The 15,682-nt window shown below is 38.7% G+C and overlaps 1 protein-coding gene across 2 annotated transcripts in view; it reads left to right on the top strand.

The window, feature by feature from the left end:
• The first annotated feature begins 5,144 nt into the window (after positions 1–5,144).
• fhdc1 (FH2 domain containing 1) overlaps positions 5,145–15,682 on the top strand; it is a 29,689-nt gene continuing 19,151 nt past the window's right edge. For both annotated transcript variants that reach the window (XR_800144.1, XM_010790196.1), the window contains exons 1-10: positions 5,145–5,932; positions 6,744–6,805; positions 10,329–10,431; positions 10,564–10,649; positions 11,250–11,350; positions 12,457–12,527; positions 12,775–12,882; positions 13,387–13,457; positions 14,944–15,061; positions 15,293–15,457. Coding sequence is in view for 1 of the 2 variants with exons in the window: in XM_010790196.1 (XP_010788498.1) it covers positions 5,435–5,932; positions 6,744–6,805; positions 10,329–10,431; positions 10,564–10,649; positions 11,250–11,350; positions 12,457–12,527; positions 12,775–12,882; positions 13,387–13,457; positions 14,944–15,061; positions 15,293–15,457 (1,383 nt within the window). In the remaining variant the exon portion in view is untranslated. The remainder of the gene's footprint in view (positions 5,933–6,743; positions 6,806–10,328; positions 10,432–10,563; positions 10,650–11,249; positions 11,351–12,456; positions 12,528–12,774; positions 12,883–13,386; positions 13,458–14,943; positions 15,062–15,292; positions 15,458–15,682) is intronic.

Below are 15,682 nucleotides of genomic sequence, written 5' to 3'. Positions count from 1 at the left end.
TGCCAAGGCACATGTTGACCACAACATATTACTCGACCGACTAGAAAACTGGGTGGGACTTTCTGCAACAGTTCTAAATTGGTTTGAATCCTACTTAAAGGACAGAAAAAACTTTGTTTCTATAGGTAACTACACATCTGAGTTGACAAATATGACATGTGGGGTTCCTCAAGGCTCCATCTTGGGGCCTCTTCTCTTTAACATCTACATGCTACCACTGGCTCAGATAATGAAAAACAACAAAATAAGTTCCCATAGCTATGCGGATGACACACAAATTTACGTAACAATTTCACCAGGAGACTATACTCCAATTCAAACACTGAGTAAGTGCATTGAACAAATCAAGGACTGGATGTGTCAGAACTTTCTCCAATTAAACAAAGATAAAACTGAGGTAATGGTTTTTGGAGCCAAGGCAGAACGTTTAAAAGTTAGCGCTGAGCTCCAGTCTGCAATGCTCAAAACAACAGATAAAGCCAGAAATCTAGGTGTAGTCATGGACTCTGACCTGAGTTTCAACAGTCACATTAAAACAGTTACTAAATCAGCCTACTATCACCTAAAGAATATATCTAGGATTAAAAGACTGATGTCACAGCAGGATTTGGAAAAACTTGTCCATGCTTTTATCTTCAGTAGACTTGACTACTGTAATGGTGTCTTCACAGGTCTCACTAAAAAATCTATTCGAAAGCTGCAGCTAATTCAGAACGCCGCTGCTCGAGTCCTCACTAACACTAAGAAAGTGGATCACATCTCTCCTGTTCTGAAGTCTTTACACCTGTATGTCAAAGAATAGATTTCAAAATACTGCTGCTGGTTTATAAAGCTTTGAATGGTTTAGGCCCAAAATACATTTCTGACCTCCTGCTAAATTATGAACCATCCAGATCTCTCAGGTCTTCAGGGACGGGTCAGCTTTCTGTCCCCAGAGTCAGCACTAAACGATGGAGAAGCAGCGTTCAGTTGTATGCCCGTCCAAATATCTGGAACAAACTCCCAGAAACCTGCAGGTCCGCTGCAACTCTGACTACTTTTAAATCCAGACTAAAGACTTTTCTTTTTGCCGCTGCTTTTAATTGAACTATTCTTAAACTGCAATGTAACTTTTATCCATGTATTTTTTTCTTTTAATGTTTATTTTATTATCTTTTCTTTTTAATGACTGATTTTAAATGCCATTTTCTTAATGTCTTTCATTTTTTGTAAAGCATTTTGAATTGCCTTGTGTTGAAAGGTGCTATATAAATAAACTTGCCTTGCCTTGCCTTGAAAAATGAAAGTATTAGACAAAAAAAAAATGCTTTTGGCACACATTCTCTTTAGACCCCAACAGGATGGATGAACTCCATTCCTCCAAAATATATTCTCTCATTTAGTGCTTTTAGACACCTCTGTTTACAGAATTGTAGATGATTAACAAAAAAGAATCGGAAATTATAATGAGGATTTTGGATAAGCAAAAGCTTTACCAATGTTATTGTTACTTTTGAATGTTGTACTTCATTGTGGCAGGAACTGTATATATCCTTGGCTGGGAAATACGGAACAAGCCATTCAAAAACGTAATGATGAATCGATCACTAGGCAAAATAAGTATATAAATCAACAATGAAAATAATGGTTAGTTGCAGTTCTGGCACACAGACAAAAGACAATGGCAAGTTAATGGGACCTGGACACAATAAGTCTGAATAAAAGGTTGACCTGGGTGGGGTCTCCTCTCACATTTGTCTTGCTATTCATTGGCAGACTACTGCTGTAGGAGCCCATTTTTACATCTATGATAACTTTGACCTGCTGTGTTCCCTGTCTAAGAGTATTGTCAGTGGGTGGGTTTACCTGTCACTAATGGAGACTGATGGGGAATGCCTCGGGGTTAACAACAAGTGGACCTATAGATGAAGCCCACAGTCTGTCTGTGTTCACTCATGGCAACAGGTGGATGTGAGGAATCTGGACACCGACTGCTTTTCTCCCCCTCAGGGCTGTTCTGTATAGTGTTACTGACAGGTGTGTTTCCTCTGTGGGTCGTTTTAGGCAACGGATGTCAGTTCACAGCCTCGTTAGCTGTTTGAAATATAGTTAAAAGGAATGTTCAATGCCACAAATCAATTACTGTCACAGTGTTGAATTCTTTAGACAGGCAGGAGTAATGTGCCTGAGAACATTGACTCAGTGCTTTTTTCTGTTTTACTGAACCGTTACAGTGCAGACAGAAAGTTTGCAGGCTTTCTCAAACTGGGTTTCATTTAAATAATTGGTTTGAAAATGTTAAGAAAATTCACTTTCTTGCTGATAGAGAAGTATTACTAACTTAGCTTAAACATCTGCATTCTTCCATCATATAATAAAAAAGAAAAAGGCATAAACCCATAATGTAATGCAGAACATGCATATTTAAAAAAAGGGATTACAAAACCTGGTCGAAAACACAACCGCAAATTACTACTTTCAACGTTCAAGGCAGCGCCTAACAGGTCCCTGTATGTTCTTTCCTTTCACAATAACATCCCATAGTGGTGTGTAACGGTTTTAAGGGCAGTTTGTCCAGTTTTGATGTGAAATGATAGCAGTAATGATAATGATAATGATAGCCTTTTCAATATATATTTTGCTTCCACTGTGACATGTTTAAATGCTTGGATGGTTAGCTTAGCAAACAATAAAGGTAAGAAGGTGCTAGCTTTGCTCTTTCTGAAGGCAAAATAACGCCATCCTGCACCCCAGTTTGAAACTCAATATTTCTTCACTCACAGCGGTTATTTTACCATCTTCTTAGAGACTATCTCAAGTCATGGCTTCAATTTGTTTAATAATTTATTGCTAGATAAAATATTATTGGATATTAATATTATTAGCTGTAGCATAATTTTGAGCGTAGGCTACAGACATGATTGTTATAAAACCATTCCTTTTTAAAGCAGCCGACATTAACAGATTGACAACAGAAAAGGCTTGTTTGTGTTTACTCCATGTAGCCACATTTTTAGCACAGAAGGAGACGACTCGGTGTGAGGTCAGATGTTCTCACAGACTTATGAATTAGACATGAGTGACGGTGTGGTCCAGCTCTGAGGACGGGCGGAGCAACATGAGGCCATTTGTGACGTCTACTCATTAATTAATCATAATGGGTATCAGGTTGAAAAAGCTGCTAACTTATGGGAGGCTACCACTAAGTTGTTTTTTAGAAACGAGCAGAAACTAGCCATGTATGCAGGGTTTGATACCATGTATTATTATTATTATTATTATTATTATTATTACTGTTATCTGATTGAATCGAAAGATAGAAATTGCCTTAATGCCCTGTTATGGTGCACCCACCCCCACGTCTCTAATTAATGTCCTGTTTTTGTCAGAAGCTCATTTCTTTGTTTGCGCCTTGTAGAGTATCAGATCACTGCAGCCTGGTCAACAGTGGCAGTGAGTGATGTGTTGTCCTGAAACACAACCAGTTTCCCTCCAACTGAGAGCTGCAGTGCCACCGCTGATTTGACAAAGAGACGGAGAGGTTGAAGACTGGTTATGTTTTCCCATACTCATTTACCGCACCATTAATAACCACTTATGTTCTAAATATATTGCAATAGAGCTACACTAATAACTTGACAGGGATACTTTTTACTATTTTTTTTATGTTATTGTTTCTTTCAACAACAAAAAAAGTTGGCACTCTGATATGTTGGTAATTATTTTAAGACTCAAATATTGTAGAGAAATATATTTATTGATTGTTTAATCAAGAAATTAAATAATTGCTCATTAATTTCTAGTTTAATTGTACAAAATAGCTGAAAGATCTGATTCCATCAAATCACTTAATTTGTCCAACCTGACTCGTAAATCCACCCATATTAAGTTGAATTTCAAATAAGACTAAAAAGCAGCAACATCTTGCAAACGAGAATCTAGAACTGAGGAAAGTTCGTCATTTATGCTTAACATAAACCATAAATTACATTACATGTTACTTGTTAGATGCTTTTATCCAAAGTGACTTACTTTCAGTACTGTGACATTCAGTACTGTGGACAATCCCCACAGTTGCAATTTGGGGTGAAGTGTCTTGCCCAGGGACATGACGACATGCTGACTGCAGTGGGACTCAAACTTGCTACCCCCTGATTCGAAGTCCAGTACTCTATCCACTTAGTCACAGCCACCCCCTAAATCTGGTATGACAATGAAACTGGTTGCAGATTATCACTGCATGATGCTTCTTTCTAGACCAAGAGTTAGTCTTCTTGTTAAAGTACTGTGTTCGAGTGAATTTATGGTCCTAGGAAAAAGGACGTTTACAAATTAAGCTTTTCTATCCAGCAGTTTGCTGCTGGTCTACATCATGACTTCAGTGGCTGTGGGTGGTTTTGTGTTCTTTTCGAGGGTAACCTTGCAAAGCAATCTGACAAACATTACTCAATCTCCTTTTGGTGCATTGTGTTGTTTTGTTAAAGGTGACGGGCTCTTCACTATGGCAACAGTTTATGCTGATCTGAATTACATAAGAGACTGACAGTTGTTTTTCATACAAATACAGTCATTCTGATTCCTCAGATTTACATCAGGAAATCTATCTGCTTGACTTTTAGTCTTTGTTGCTTTTCACTCGATTGAAGTTCGTGGAATTTATTGAAATAAAATTAACAGACACAAAAGATCAGATCAGGCAGTTTTACTACAACTTATATATTCATTTGAAAAATGCATTCTTACCTCAAAGCCATCAATGTCCACCTGATGCAGGACCAGAGTAACCTCTGTATTGTTAATCGATAACATTATTAAATGAGACTATTGTTCTGACCCGCAACAACTTGTTTAGTTTCTTTCCCGCTTCATGAGAACTTCTTAAAAATGATACCAAACAGTGTAACAGAAGCTAAGCTGTGGGTGTAATGTCTCCGATCATTACACACCCCAGAGCATCACTTCAAAGCCCTTCAAAAATGGAATAAAATAGGATTTGCCATTTCCCTCATTGTGATCCCCTTTAGCTGGGTACCCCTTCCCTTTTGATCTGTCACACCCCTTAATTTCCCCCTTATTTCAGATTGTCCTTGACAACACGCATGACTACTTTTGTATAATCCTGTCCTATGTTGTTTTTGTTGCTCTCATAGCTCCATGGCCATCGCCAGCTCTTTCCCCCTGGGAGGTAACCTTCAAAGGCTCTGCTCAGCGCGATGGATGACCAGCTGAGCGATGGAGATGGACAGAATCAAAGGACGAGCTCCCTTCATTGAGACCAGATGAAGGGACACCTTCAGACTTCCTGCAGCGAGGGGACAGACCCTGCAGCAGTTTGATGTTCGTCATTGACGCACCTAAAAGAAAATCATTTTAAAGAAGAGACTCTACTGATCAGATAAATATTTAGTTTTTGTACTGTCAGCATGAGCTCATGTGCTGACTTTTTCTCCCTGTGATGCTTGTTATGAGTTGTCCATCCACAACCAATGAGCCAGAGAGCTGCTGCAGCGAGGGAAGCAGCTGCCCCGCCTCCTCCATCACCACCTCTGACCCCTCCTCTATGTCCGGACACACTAACACCACCCTACCTTCCCTCAGCGACGACCCTGACACCTCTAAACATGAATCTCCTCCTCCCCGACCGCCCCCACCTCCAGGGGCACCTCCGCCCCCTCCTCCACCACCAGCGACCACCACCCACAATGCCAGGAAGAAGCGGCGCGTCCGCAGCTTCTTCTGGAAGCCGATACCGGAGGAGAAGGTCCGCGGGAAGCCCAACATCTGGACCATGTCGGTGCGGCAGCAGCAGTACCAGATCGATGTTCGCTCGGTGGAGGAGCTCTTCGGGCAGCAGGAAGAGGCGATGGCGGGCATACGGGGGGCCACGCTGGCTGCTGGAGCCTCAACCGGGGTCTCCAGGTCCCGCTCCTTCAAGGAGAGCAGCAAGGGCGAGGTGAGTGGTGGAGATACATGAAAAAACTGTGACTTAATGTGAGGGTCAGATTGAGAATGCTTACAAAGTGATTATACATCAATCCTCTTAAAAATGGCCAATATCTAGGAAATAATTCCGCGGATTTACCTTTAGAACAAACAGATTGTTAAATAACATTATTATGAAAAGAGCCCATGTTTAGGTTGTGTTGCAGTGACTGCAGCTGGTCCAAGATTTGTTACTGAACACTCTTTTGGAAGTTTAGTCTATTAAATGTCAAAATTATTATCACAAGCTTTAAGAGCCCAAGGTGGTATACTTAAATGACTTGTTTTTTCCAAAACTCAAAGATATGCACCTTATAGTGAGATTAATATCATTGAACCAGAACATATTTGGCTTTTTTTTTTTATAAATTACAAAAACAAGTGGTTGTATGTCAGTATTGTTGCTGATCATCTTTGGTAATGTTGAAGTAAATTTCATTTACATTTCTTTACCTATCTTTCTGCATCCCACCTGTACTCATCATCTTTTATTCAGACTACAGAAGTGACTTATTTAAAAGCTCTACATGAATGTTCACACTGTACAGTCACCTGTGCAAGCCATTGTTAATGAAGGAGGTGTGAACCACGTGTGGCCCGGTGGAATTTCACTGTCCCATAGGGTGATAATGTGTTGGCGGGTGGGGGCTGTAGTCTAGGTAACAACACAAGCAACAACAACCAGGAGTAGTAAGAAAAGGGAGGGATGTGTGTGTTTTATTGTGTTTCACCCAAACTACAGCACATTCATGCATCACTCAGTGTCTTTTATTTGTTTTCAGATCAGCATCCTTGACTCCAAAAGAGGGATGAATGTGGGCATTTTCCTGAGGCAGTTCAAGAGGTAAGTCTCTGCTGCTTCTCTACCTGAGGGAAGAGCTGCTTATGTAAAGCTCAGGGGAGTTTGTTCATGTATGTGAAAAAACATGACATTTCTTAGTCAGCCTTCAGAACAGCTTTGATGCTTCTTGTTATATACTCTCCAAGTCTCTGTTTTTTTCTAATGATGGTGGTAAAGATTGATTTAATTGTCATTTCCGGCAGGTTACTTGATGACCTTAGCGAACAGTTCAGGTGCAGTTGCTGGGTTGTGCCAATATGATGGGATGAAATTACTTTGTTCACTTTGGAGAGAGGTAACGCATCGATGAGAGTAGTGTACTCCAGAAGTCTTTTGAACAGGTGCATCGGACCATAAACTCTGACTGTTAAGAGTCAGAACATGATCCTGCAGGCTTTGTCAATCACTTGTCCTCACTTTATTCATGATATCATTTTACCCGGAGAAGGTCTGAGTACCCAAATGTTGTTATGAAAGTGAGGTTACAGATTGCAACCAATGAAATATCCCCTTGCTCATCCCTCCCTTCATAAGTGTATCAGAGAACCAAGGCCTAAAAGTAATGTAGAAACACATCAGGATGTCTATAGAGCCAGGGCTTGGTTTCAACTTTCTGTGGAATCTCAGATTTCTGGCTCCCTATGTACTTTAGATACGAAGGGCTGATTCTAAGGAAACAAAGGTAATGGAAAACACAACAACACTATTTGTTTTTTAGATGACTATACGCTAATGAAAACATAGTTGTGAATATGATATTACATATCTGCTTTTGCATTCTCCTAAACACTACACTGGTCATTTTTAAGTCATGTCAATTTGACCCACACAGCCCCACATCGTTTGTCCCTCAAAATCTTTTTAAGAACTAAAAACTGCAGAGGTTCATCAGATAAATTGTAAATGTATATGAAGATTATGTCTGGTAGATGTCACACTGCTGATGTGGCGTTGCATAGATTAGAATTGGGATGATTATCGACAGAATATCAGATATGCAGACTTTGAAGTGACTCAAATTTTCCATCAAACAATCTGTGTTTAACGTTGCTCTCTTAAATGTGTCACCTGTCTGCAGATACAGTATACTGTGTTATTTGGGAGAACGTGAAAAAACACAAAGTTGTTGTGAAACAGTTTGGCAGATGTTACAGTCTTTAAAATCAGAATACAAGGCCACAACAGTGAAGAATAGAGAGCATAGAGTGTCAGGGAGGAGGCAGGGTGGTGAATTGACTTTCAGTGTTTTCTCGCTGGCTAACGATCACTTAGGAAAACACATATTGATCCTACGGTAATTTGAGAAAAGAACAAGACAGACACTTTCTTTCTTTTTCGTGTAACCACATTTGGTTATAGTAGATTTAAGATGTTCATGTTGCTGTTCAAGATATATGAGTCCCTACATTACTGGTCTCTTGAATATATGTTAAATCTCAGTTTGTGTCATGAAGGAAAACCCTTTAATGTCTCTTAGTTATAAAGTCCACAGTTCTTCGTAATCTATATATAAGTTGGTTTAAGCAATCTAAAGATGTGCCCGAGTGGATTCAGCATTGTGTTGTATAAGTCGTCCAGAGCAGAGTACAGAAAGTGTGTTGGGTGTTTTTTTGCCTGACGGTATATTTGCATGGCTGTCCACTGTATTTTAATGACATTTGACTGTCAGCCACAGGACTGGGGGAGCAGTGAGATCATCGCAGATACTGTTTATTTTTCCATCTGCTTTTTTACTCTAATATGCATTTACCCTATATATTATCATCCACCCTCTTCTCCTGTACATGGACTCAGAAAAAAAAAATTCAAAGTGGAAGAAGCAGCTCATTATGAGAATTATTTTAATCACTGTACATTTCCATTTCAGTTTTATTTTTAAACAAAATCGTATTTGTTCCCACACATAGAAACATTAGAGTCTAGTTTATTTACATGATCCTGTAGGTTTCATTTTCTGGCTAGTTTTCCGACCTTTTTTTGGAGAAATCTCTTATTTTATTTGGTATGTTATGTTGGATAAATACTATAATACCCATGAGCCTTAGCTGTTATTGCTATGGAGGAGATACAAGAACACAACACCCTTTCTAGATGAAAATATGTTAAGCAAGACAGTTTATTTCGGGGTAAATCCTAGTTTCTTAATATACAAAAGAAAAGAGATGATAATGATGTAGAATCTAAAAACCTGAAAAGGTGACCTTCTTTTTAATGGTTTACAAATGTTTCATGTCAGTTTCCAAAACACAAATATCAGGAGTATTGGAGCAGTGATCCATACATTTGGGTTAAAAATGACATGGAGCATAACACTATTATGTACCTACCTATACCAAAAAGAGTTGATTCTGTACCAGTTTTAGCCTTGATGCTGAGAATGCTTGAATTAAATTATGCTGACATAATTCAATTTACATTAATTTAATCCAATACAACCATCAAGCTGTGGCCTCAGGAGTTAGATATACATGTTTGTGATACAGTCTTTACAAAGGTTGAATATTATAAGCCCCGTAACAGTGATATTTATTACAACCGCTGTATTTGGTTGCATCACATTTTAAGGTATCCGCTTACTGGATATTGTCCATGTTTTTCTCATAGCTTCTTTTATAGCAATGAGGTAATCAGGAATTGGGTTACAGCCATAGGTTACAGCACTACAGACTTGGGTGTGTCAGAGTTGGATGTTACTATAGGTATTGAGACATGACTGAGAGTAAGTGTTGATCTGTGAAAGTTGTGTGTAGAAAGAAGGAAACATGTTCACATATTGTCGGTATGTTTTGTTTTTCTGAACAATGAAATTGAAATTCATCTACACAGCACTTTTCAAGACAGGAACAACAAAATGTCCCTGCAATGAAGGAAAAATAACAACAATACAAGTTTAAACAGAAATCAAACACCCGAAATCAAAAACAGAAAGCATTAACATTAAAAAATAAAAAACATATTGGAAATGTGCTAACATTAAAGGGTCCTTTTATGCATTTGGGGGGTTTTCCATTTCCTGTAGTGATATGTTGCGTGCATGAAAATGGTCTGCAAAGACTAAAATCCCAAATGTTACACCAAGGTAGTTTCTCCTACACACTCCCTGCCTGAAACGCCTCCATTGGAATTATTTGTTGACTACCGTAACATAAAGACATCAATATGTGACACAAATAAAACAGTTTTTGAAAATGAAAGCATGTAAACATGTCGCAGTAGAGGCACAAAATAAGAATGTGAACCTGAAAATGAGCATAATATGTCGTCTTTTAATATCTTATTTTAAATGAGTTTTGAGAAATAAGCTTTAAAGATGTCACAAAATAAGAATGTGAACCTGAAAATGAGCATAATATGTCGTCTTTAATATCTTATTTTAAATTAGTTTTGAGAAATAGTTTTTAAAATGTGACTGATTCTGAAAGGCTCAGATTCAGTTCCTTTGTAAACACAGGAAGGCCATAGTTAAAAGGAAGCTCCTGGGCTACTTAACTTTAAGTTTAATTGAAAAAAACTTTTTGTGTTTCAGATCCAACCGCTCAATTGTTGAAGACATACTAAAAGGAGAAGGAAAGACTTATGGAGCAGAGCTGCTCAAAGACCTGCTGAAGCTCCTGCCTGACGTAGAGGAGGTCTGTGTTTATTCTGTATCTGTGGCTTTTAGCAAACTGTATCAAAGACCAAAACTGATGACAAAAGACATTGAATGAAGAGGAAAGAAGGCGCCTGCTGAGCTTCCTCTGTCTCTTTTTCCTCCTCAACAGATTAAAAAACTCCATGCGTATAAAGGAGACCCAGACAAGCTGACACTGGTTGATTCCTTTATGTTCCTCCTGATCCAGGTGCCTCAGTAAGTGGATTTCAATGCTGTGTATATAGTGCTGTCTCAGTTAAAGGAAGATAGAAATAGAAAGGGCTGCACTGTATCTTTTTTGGTGGGAATAGGGTGGCTGTTGTGGGGACTTGTAGCTCATTCACATTTGTTAATATAAAATTGTTGTATTTGAATGCCTTTATTTCGAAATTAAAAAAAACACAAAAGAGTTTGCAAAAATTGACATCTGCAACATATCAATACTTCAATATCAAAGGTTATTTTACCTGCAAAGACCACATTTTTAGAAAGTATTTATAGTAAGCATATGACTATCATATTGTATAGGATTTATCGTGTGTTTCCATATTTTATTAACTTTTTTCCTTTCATTGTTCCTTTTTTTTGGTAACAATAGTGGTTGGTTTTACTATTCACTACTGGTGGTATGATTAGAAGTAACCAATTACTGGTATAAAATGTGTCATGCTTCCCTATCCCACCAGTGTTTTTAATGATGCTTTTCCTTTTTCCTTGCAGAACCTTAACCTATAAAGGACGCCTGTCAACTTCTTCTTCCTTTTCATTGCACACTAAGTTCACAAATGTACCCGCTCTCTGCTTCGTCTCTGACAGGTTTGTGGTTCGGATCGAGGCCATTGTCCTCCGCGAGGAGTTCTTCCCTTCCTGTGCTGTAATGAGCCGTGAGATCGATGTCATCCGCGTCGCCACTAAAGGTAGTAACACACACACACACACACATACACACATACACGCGCTCAGACAGGTGACCCTGATATTTGAGCTGAACAAGAAGTAGGAATGTGTCACCTGAGGAACGGTGATGTAAGGACAGAGTGGAAAGACAAGGCTAAGTCATCTTAGTAATGTTTTGCAATGTTCTTTTTTTATGAAGATGGTACATGATTGAATTATAACATTTACTAAAGAAGTTAGTCAAAAATAATTCCTTCTGTAAAATGTTGATTAAACATAACCTAAGAGTCTAAAGTCATGCTAGAAGCTGTGTGAGGTTATGCTAAGGCTAAGTGGTGCTAATTTAGCATGCTAACATGTTCGGTTAAAATGCTAACGTGCTGATGTTTAGCAGATTATTTTTGCAGGTATTTGCCAAAGTATTGCCGATTTTTAAAAAAATAGTTAGGGGTTCACAAAAGTAGTTAGTATTAATGGTGGGAGGGAAATGGATGTCTGAACCAAATTGAAAGGCATCTATCTAATAGTCCGTCCGCCAAGCATTGCCAGCCCAGATCAATGCCGCTTTCATAGCTTAAAATGCCCTGTGCTGTTAGTAAATTACAGGAAAAGAACAGGCACGTTTACTCACACACTGCACGCATATACCTGCCCCATATCTGAAACATATACCGTGGGTGTTAATAAACTGACCAAGAACCTGTAAAATAAATACTTGCTTGACAGTTCTTTTTGCGCAGCCATCATTTCAGCCTGTGTCATTTAGCTGAGTCACACTATTCGGCCTCTCTGTGGATTATTGGATTTTTCTTAAACTCTCTTCAACAGCACTGTGACCTTATTACTGCATTGCAGAGCTACATTTAAACACTGCATGGGACAAATGAATGGAACTTTTGTGACAGCATTTTATTACAACTTTAAACAGTATTAAACATTTGCCCGTACTGTTAGTACAAAACTGCTGGTCAAAAATACAAATAAAAATAAGCTTTTGAAGTAAGCGTTCGTTCTTACTGCTGATAGTTGTTCTGTGTGGTGGTGGTACAGTGAAGTGGTGTAATGGACGCTGTTACTCTGAACTCTGAATTCTCCAAAGTGAGTTTCTATTGATTCCATCCTATAGAGCTGATGAGCTGTGAGGAGCTGCATGCCATTCTGCATCTGGTGCTGCAGGCCGGAAACATCATGAACGCCGTGAGTATAAATTCACTTTATACATTAACATCACTCTTCAATCTTTGTGTCTCGTATGGTAAAGTTGGTAATATTTAAACTTTAGATCAATGCAAACACAAATAATAGTGTCGTGCACAAGCCCATTCATTTGTGCACAAATCCAAGTCATTTATTTTAACTAGCTGTTGTTTCTTTCTTGTTTTCTCTAAGGAGTCTTTTTATGCTTTTGAAGAAGATCTTTTATCATATCCTTTTTGTTTCTCAGGGCGGCTATGCAGGAAATGCTGTTGGCTTCAAGCTGTCATCTCTCCTCTCATTGGCCGACACCAAAGCCAACAAACCGGGGATGAACCTGCTGCACTTTGTCGCCATGGTAAGTGAAGGCTTCAGTTTTACAATATTATGCTCACAATAACTTTAAGAGCTGTATTATTTCACATAATCAGATATTGTAAAGTAGGAGAGTCAGAAACTTAGCATGTCGACAATTCAGACACAATGTCAGGATAAAATGTAATGTTGAAAGCTCAAGGATAACTAGACTTATTTCATCCAATAAATATTAATAATAATAATATTAACAATATTTCAAGCCTGTGGCCTATCCTAGTTAAATGTAGTTGAAGCACACACAACATCAAATATGTGTAAAAAGTATTGCGTACTGTGAGTATTTAAGTAGAATAAGAGACAGTTAACTGTCTGCTGCAGGGATTTAATTTGATAGAATCATTCACAGGAGGGGTCCTTGAGTAAAGGGACTTCAGAAGGGCAGGTGGACAGCAGATGGTGACAGGAAAGAGGGGGATACTTCAACCTTAAATTATGCCTCTACAACAAGTTAAATGTAACCCGTGCGATGTGTCTCTCCACACAGGAAGCCAAGAAAAAGGACGAGGAGCTGCTCAAATTCCCAGAGAAACTCCAGGATGTCCAGAGTGCAGCCAGGTAAACCGTTTCTCCCAGTGTGAGGCGAAGTTGGAAATGTTGTCACATCATAATCCCCCTCTCGTACAAAAAAGGGAAACATGACATGCTGTAAATACACGTCTCCACAAGGAAGTTGGGAATGATGGTATCAAGCAGGCTACAATTAATCCTATTGTGTTACTATGCAGGAAATTGGGGATTTTTTCCCACCAAAGGTTATTCAGTTTTACCAAACCTAGTTGGTTTGCAGACCTTCAGCATTGAAAACAGATGGTTTTATAGAACTGTTCAAAAACTCTGATTAGCTAGAATAATGCTGTAATTAAATTCAAACTTTGCTGAATCAGTTAGGGCTACTGTAACAGTTTTATATACGATAATAGCATCAGAAACTCAAACATTCACTCCAAGTTCTGTACGTGTGGCGGCTCAATCCCCAGTTACGTTTGAGTCACAGAGAGGCTAAACTTGGCTATAAACTGTGACGCGTTTTCGAAGAGAAAGTCCATAGTGAAGCAAGATAGTTTTCAGGATATTTAATAAACAAAATGATAACATAGTAACTATGGACAAAACGGTCAACAGAAAAAATTACAGCACAAGCTCACCCTCTGTCATCCGCACTCGACATGAAACAGGTGACTTAGACAAACCACACCCATGTGACAATTACCGGAATTGCTCAACAAACAAATAAAAGTGACGTAAACAAATAATAATAATAATAATAATACAAATAATGAACTTGGGATAAGTAGCGTTATGGCACCTACAACTAATCATACATTCATTTTAAGTACATTCAAATATGCTTTCAGATGTGAAATCTATATTCACAAAACAGTACAGAATATTATGTCCATTGACAGATTATTAGCAATAGATATAAAACATTCAAATATCAACAATTATGTTAAATACTATATCATTAATGCATTAAATAACAATGACTTGAGGTGCTGTAATACAAAAGATGCATCACTCAAACATTCACTGAAGAGCTTGTTTTTCCTACTGTATGACAACATTCAACATATTTTGAAGCTAATATTGCACATTGGCAATTCTCATCACATAAATGAGTTATTCATTGTGTGTTCTTTTAAGTGATCAAAAAAAGTGAACAACCATTTGATCAAAACTGATGTTTAAACAGTTGTTATGTTGCTGATTTGAATACAGTATCCACCCTCATTACATAACACCTGGTTTACAGTAAGTGCAGTGTGATGCTGCTGGCTGTCAGGCTCAGTGAGCTTCACAAGGTCATCTCTGTGTGGAGAGAGTACTTCTCCTGCACCAAAGAGCCCTCCCTATGATATATGAAGGCATCGCTCCCATCTACACTTTTAACAGATGACGGTCTGACAGGGAATTCAGGAAAATGCTGCCAAATATGGTGTCGCTCAGTATGATGGCATTGTGATTTATGTTTGTAATCACCAAAATGGTATCAAGCCCATTTTCCTGATCTGCTTTTTTCTGCTCTCATGTTTCCATGTAGAATCTCAGTGGAAAACATTGAGGTGGAGTTTTCCTCCTTATATGTTCGGATTAAATCCCTAGAGGAGAAGGTTCAAGGGGACGCGGAGCTACTGCAGCAGCTGGAGCCCTTTCTGCAGGTGAAGCACCGGCAGTGGTTATGTAATACATTATATACACACACACACACACACACACACACACACACACACACACACACACACACACACACACACACACACACACACACACACTTACAGAAAGTTGGATCGAGGCCTCTGTACATCTTCTGGCCCTGCTGACCCAAGTGCTTTAGATAAGGACACCCTTATGAAAGTAATAATAAAAAATATATGTGCCTGATGTCTCAGAGTTCAGCGCAGACGCTGCAGGACCTGAAGAGGCGCAGGCTGGATCTGCGGAAAGAGGGGAACGCTCTCATCGACTTCTTCTGTGAAGACAAGGACACCTTCAAGCTGGACGAGGGCTTCCGCATCTTTCAAGACTTCTGCCTCAAGTTCAAGAAAGCTGTCAAGGTCAGTTTATGAGAAAATATATGATATTTCTGGTGAAGTAAATCGTTTTAGGTCTTTGATGCATGAAATGTTAGTTTTTTCTCATCCAGTTTAAAGGTCACCTATCATGCAAAATGCACTTTTTTGTTTCTTTTATACATAAATATGTGTCCCCGGTGTAAGGAACTCACAAAGTGTCAAAAAGAAAAAAACCCTCTATCCTTTACCTCCGTTTACCCCCTCTTT

This window comes from Notothenia coriiceps, unplaced genomic scaffold (assembly GCF_000735185.1).
Source record: "Notothenia coriiceps isolate Sejong01 unplaced genomic scaffold, NC01 NC01_scaffold00001470, whole genome shotgun sequence".
Taxonomy (NCBI): domain Eukaryota; kingdom Metazoa; phylum Chordata; class Actinopteri; order Perciformes; family Nototheniidae; genus Notothenia; species Notothenia coriiceps.
This window is presented reverse-complemented; position numbering and strand designations above follow the sequence as displayed.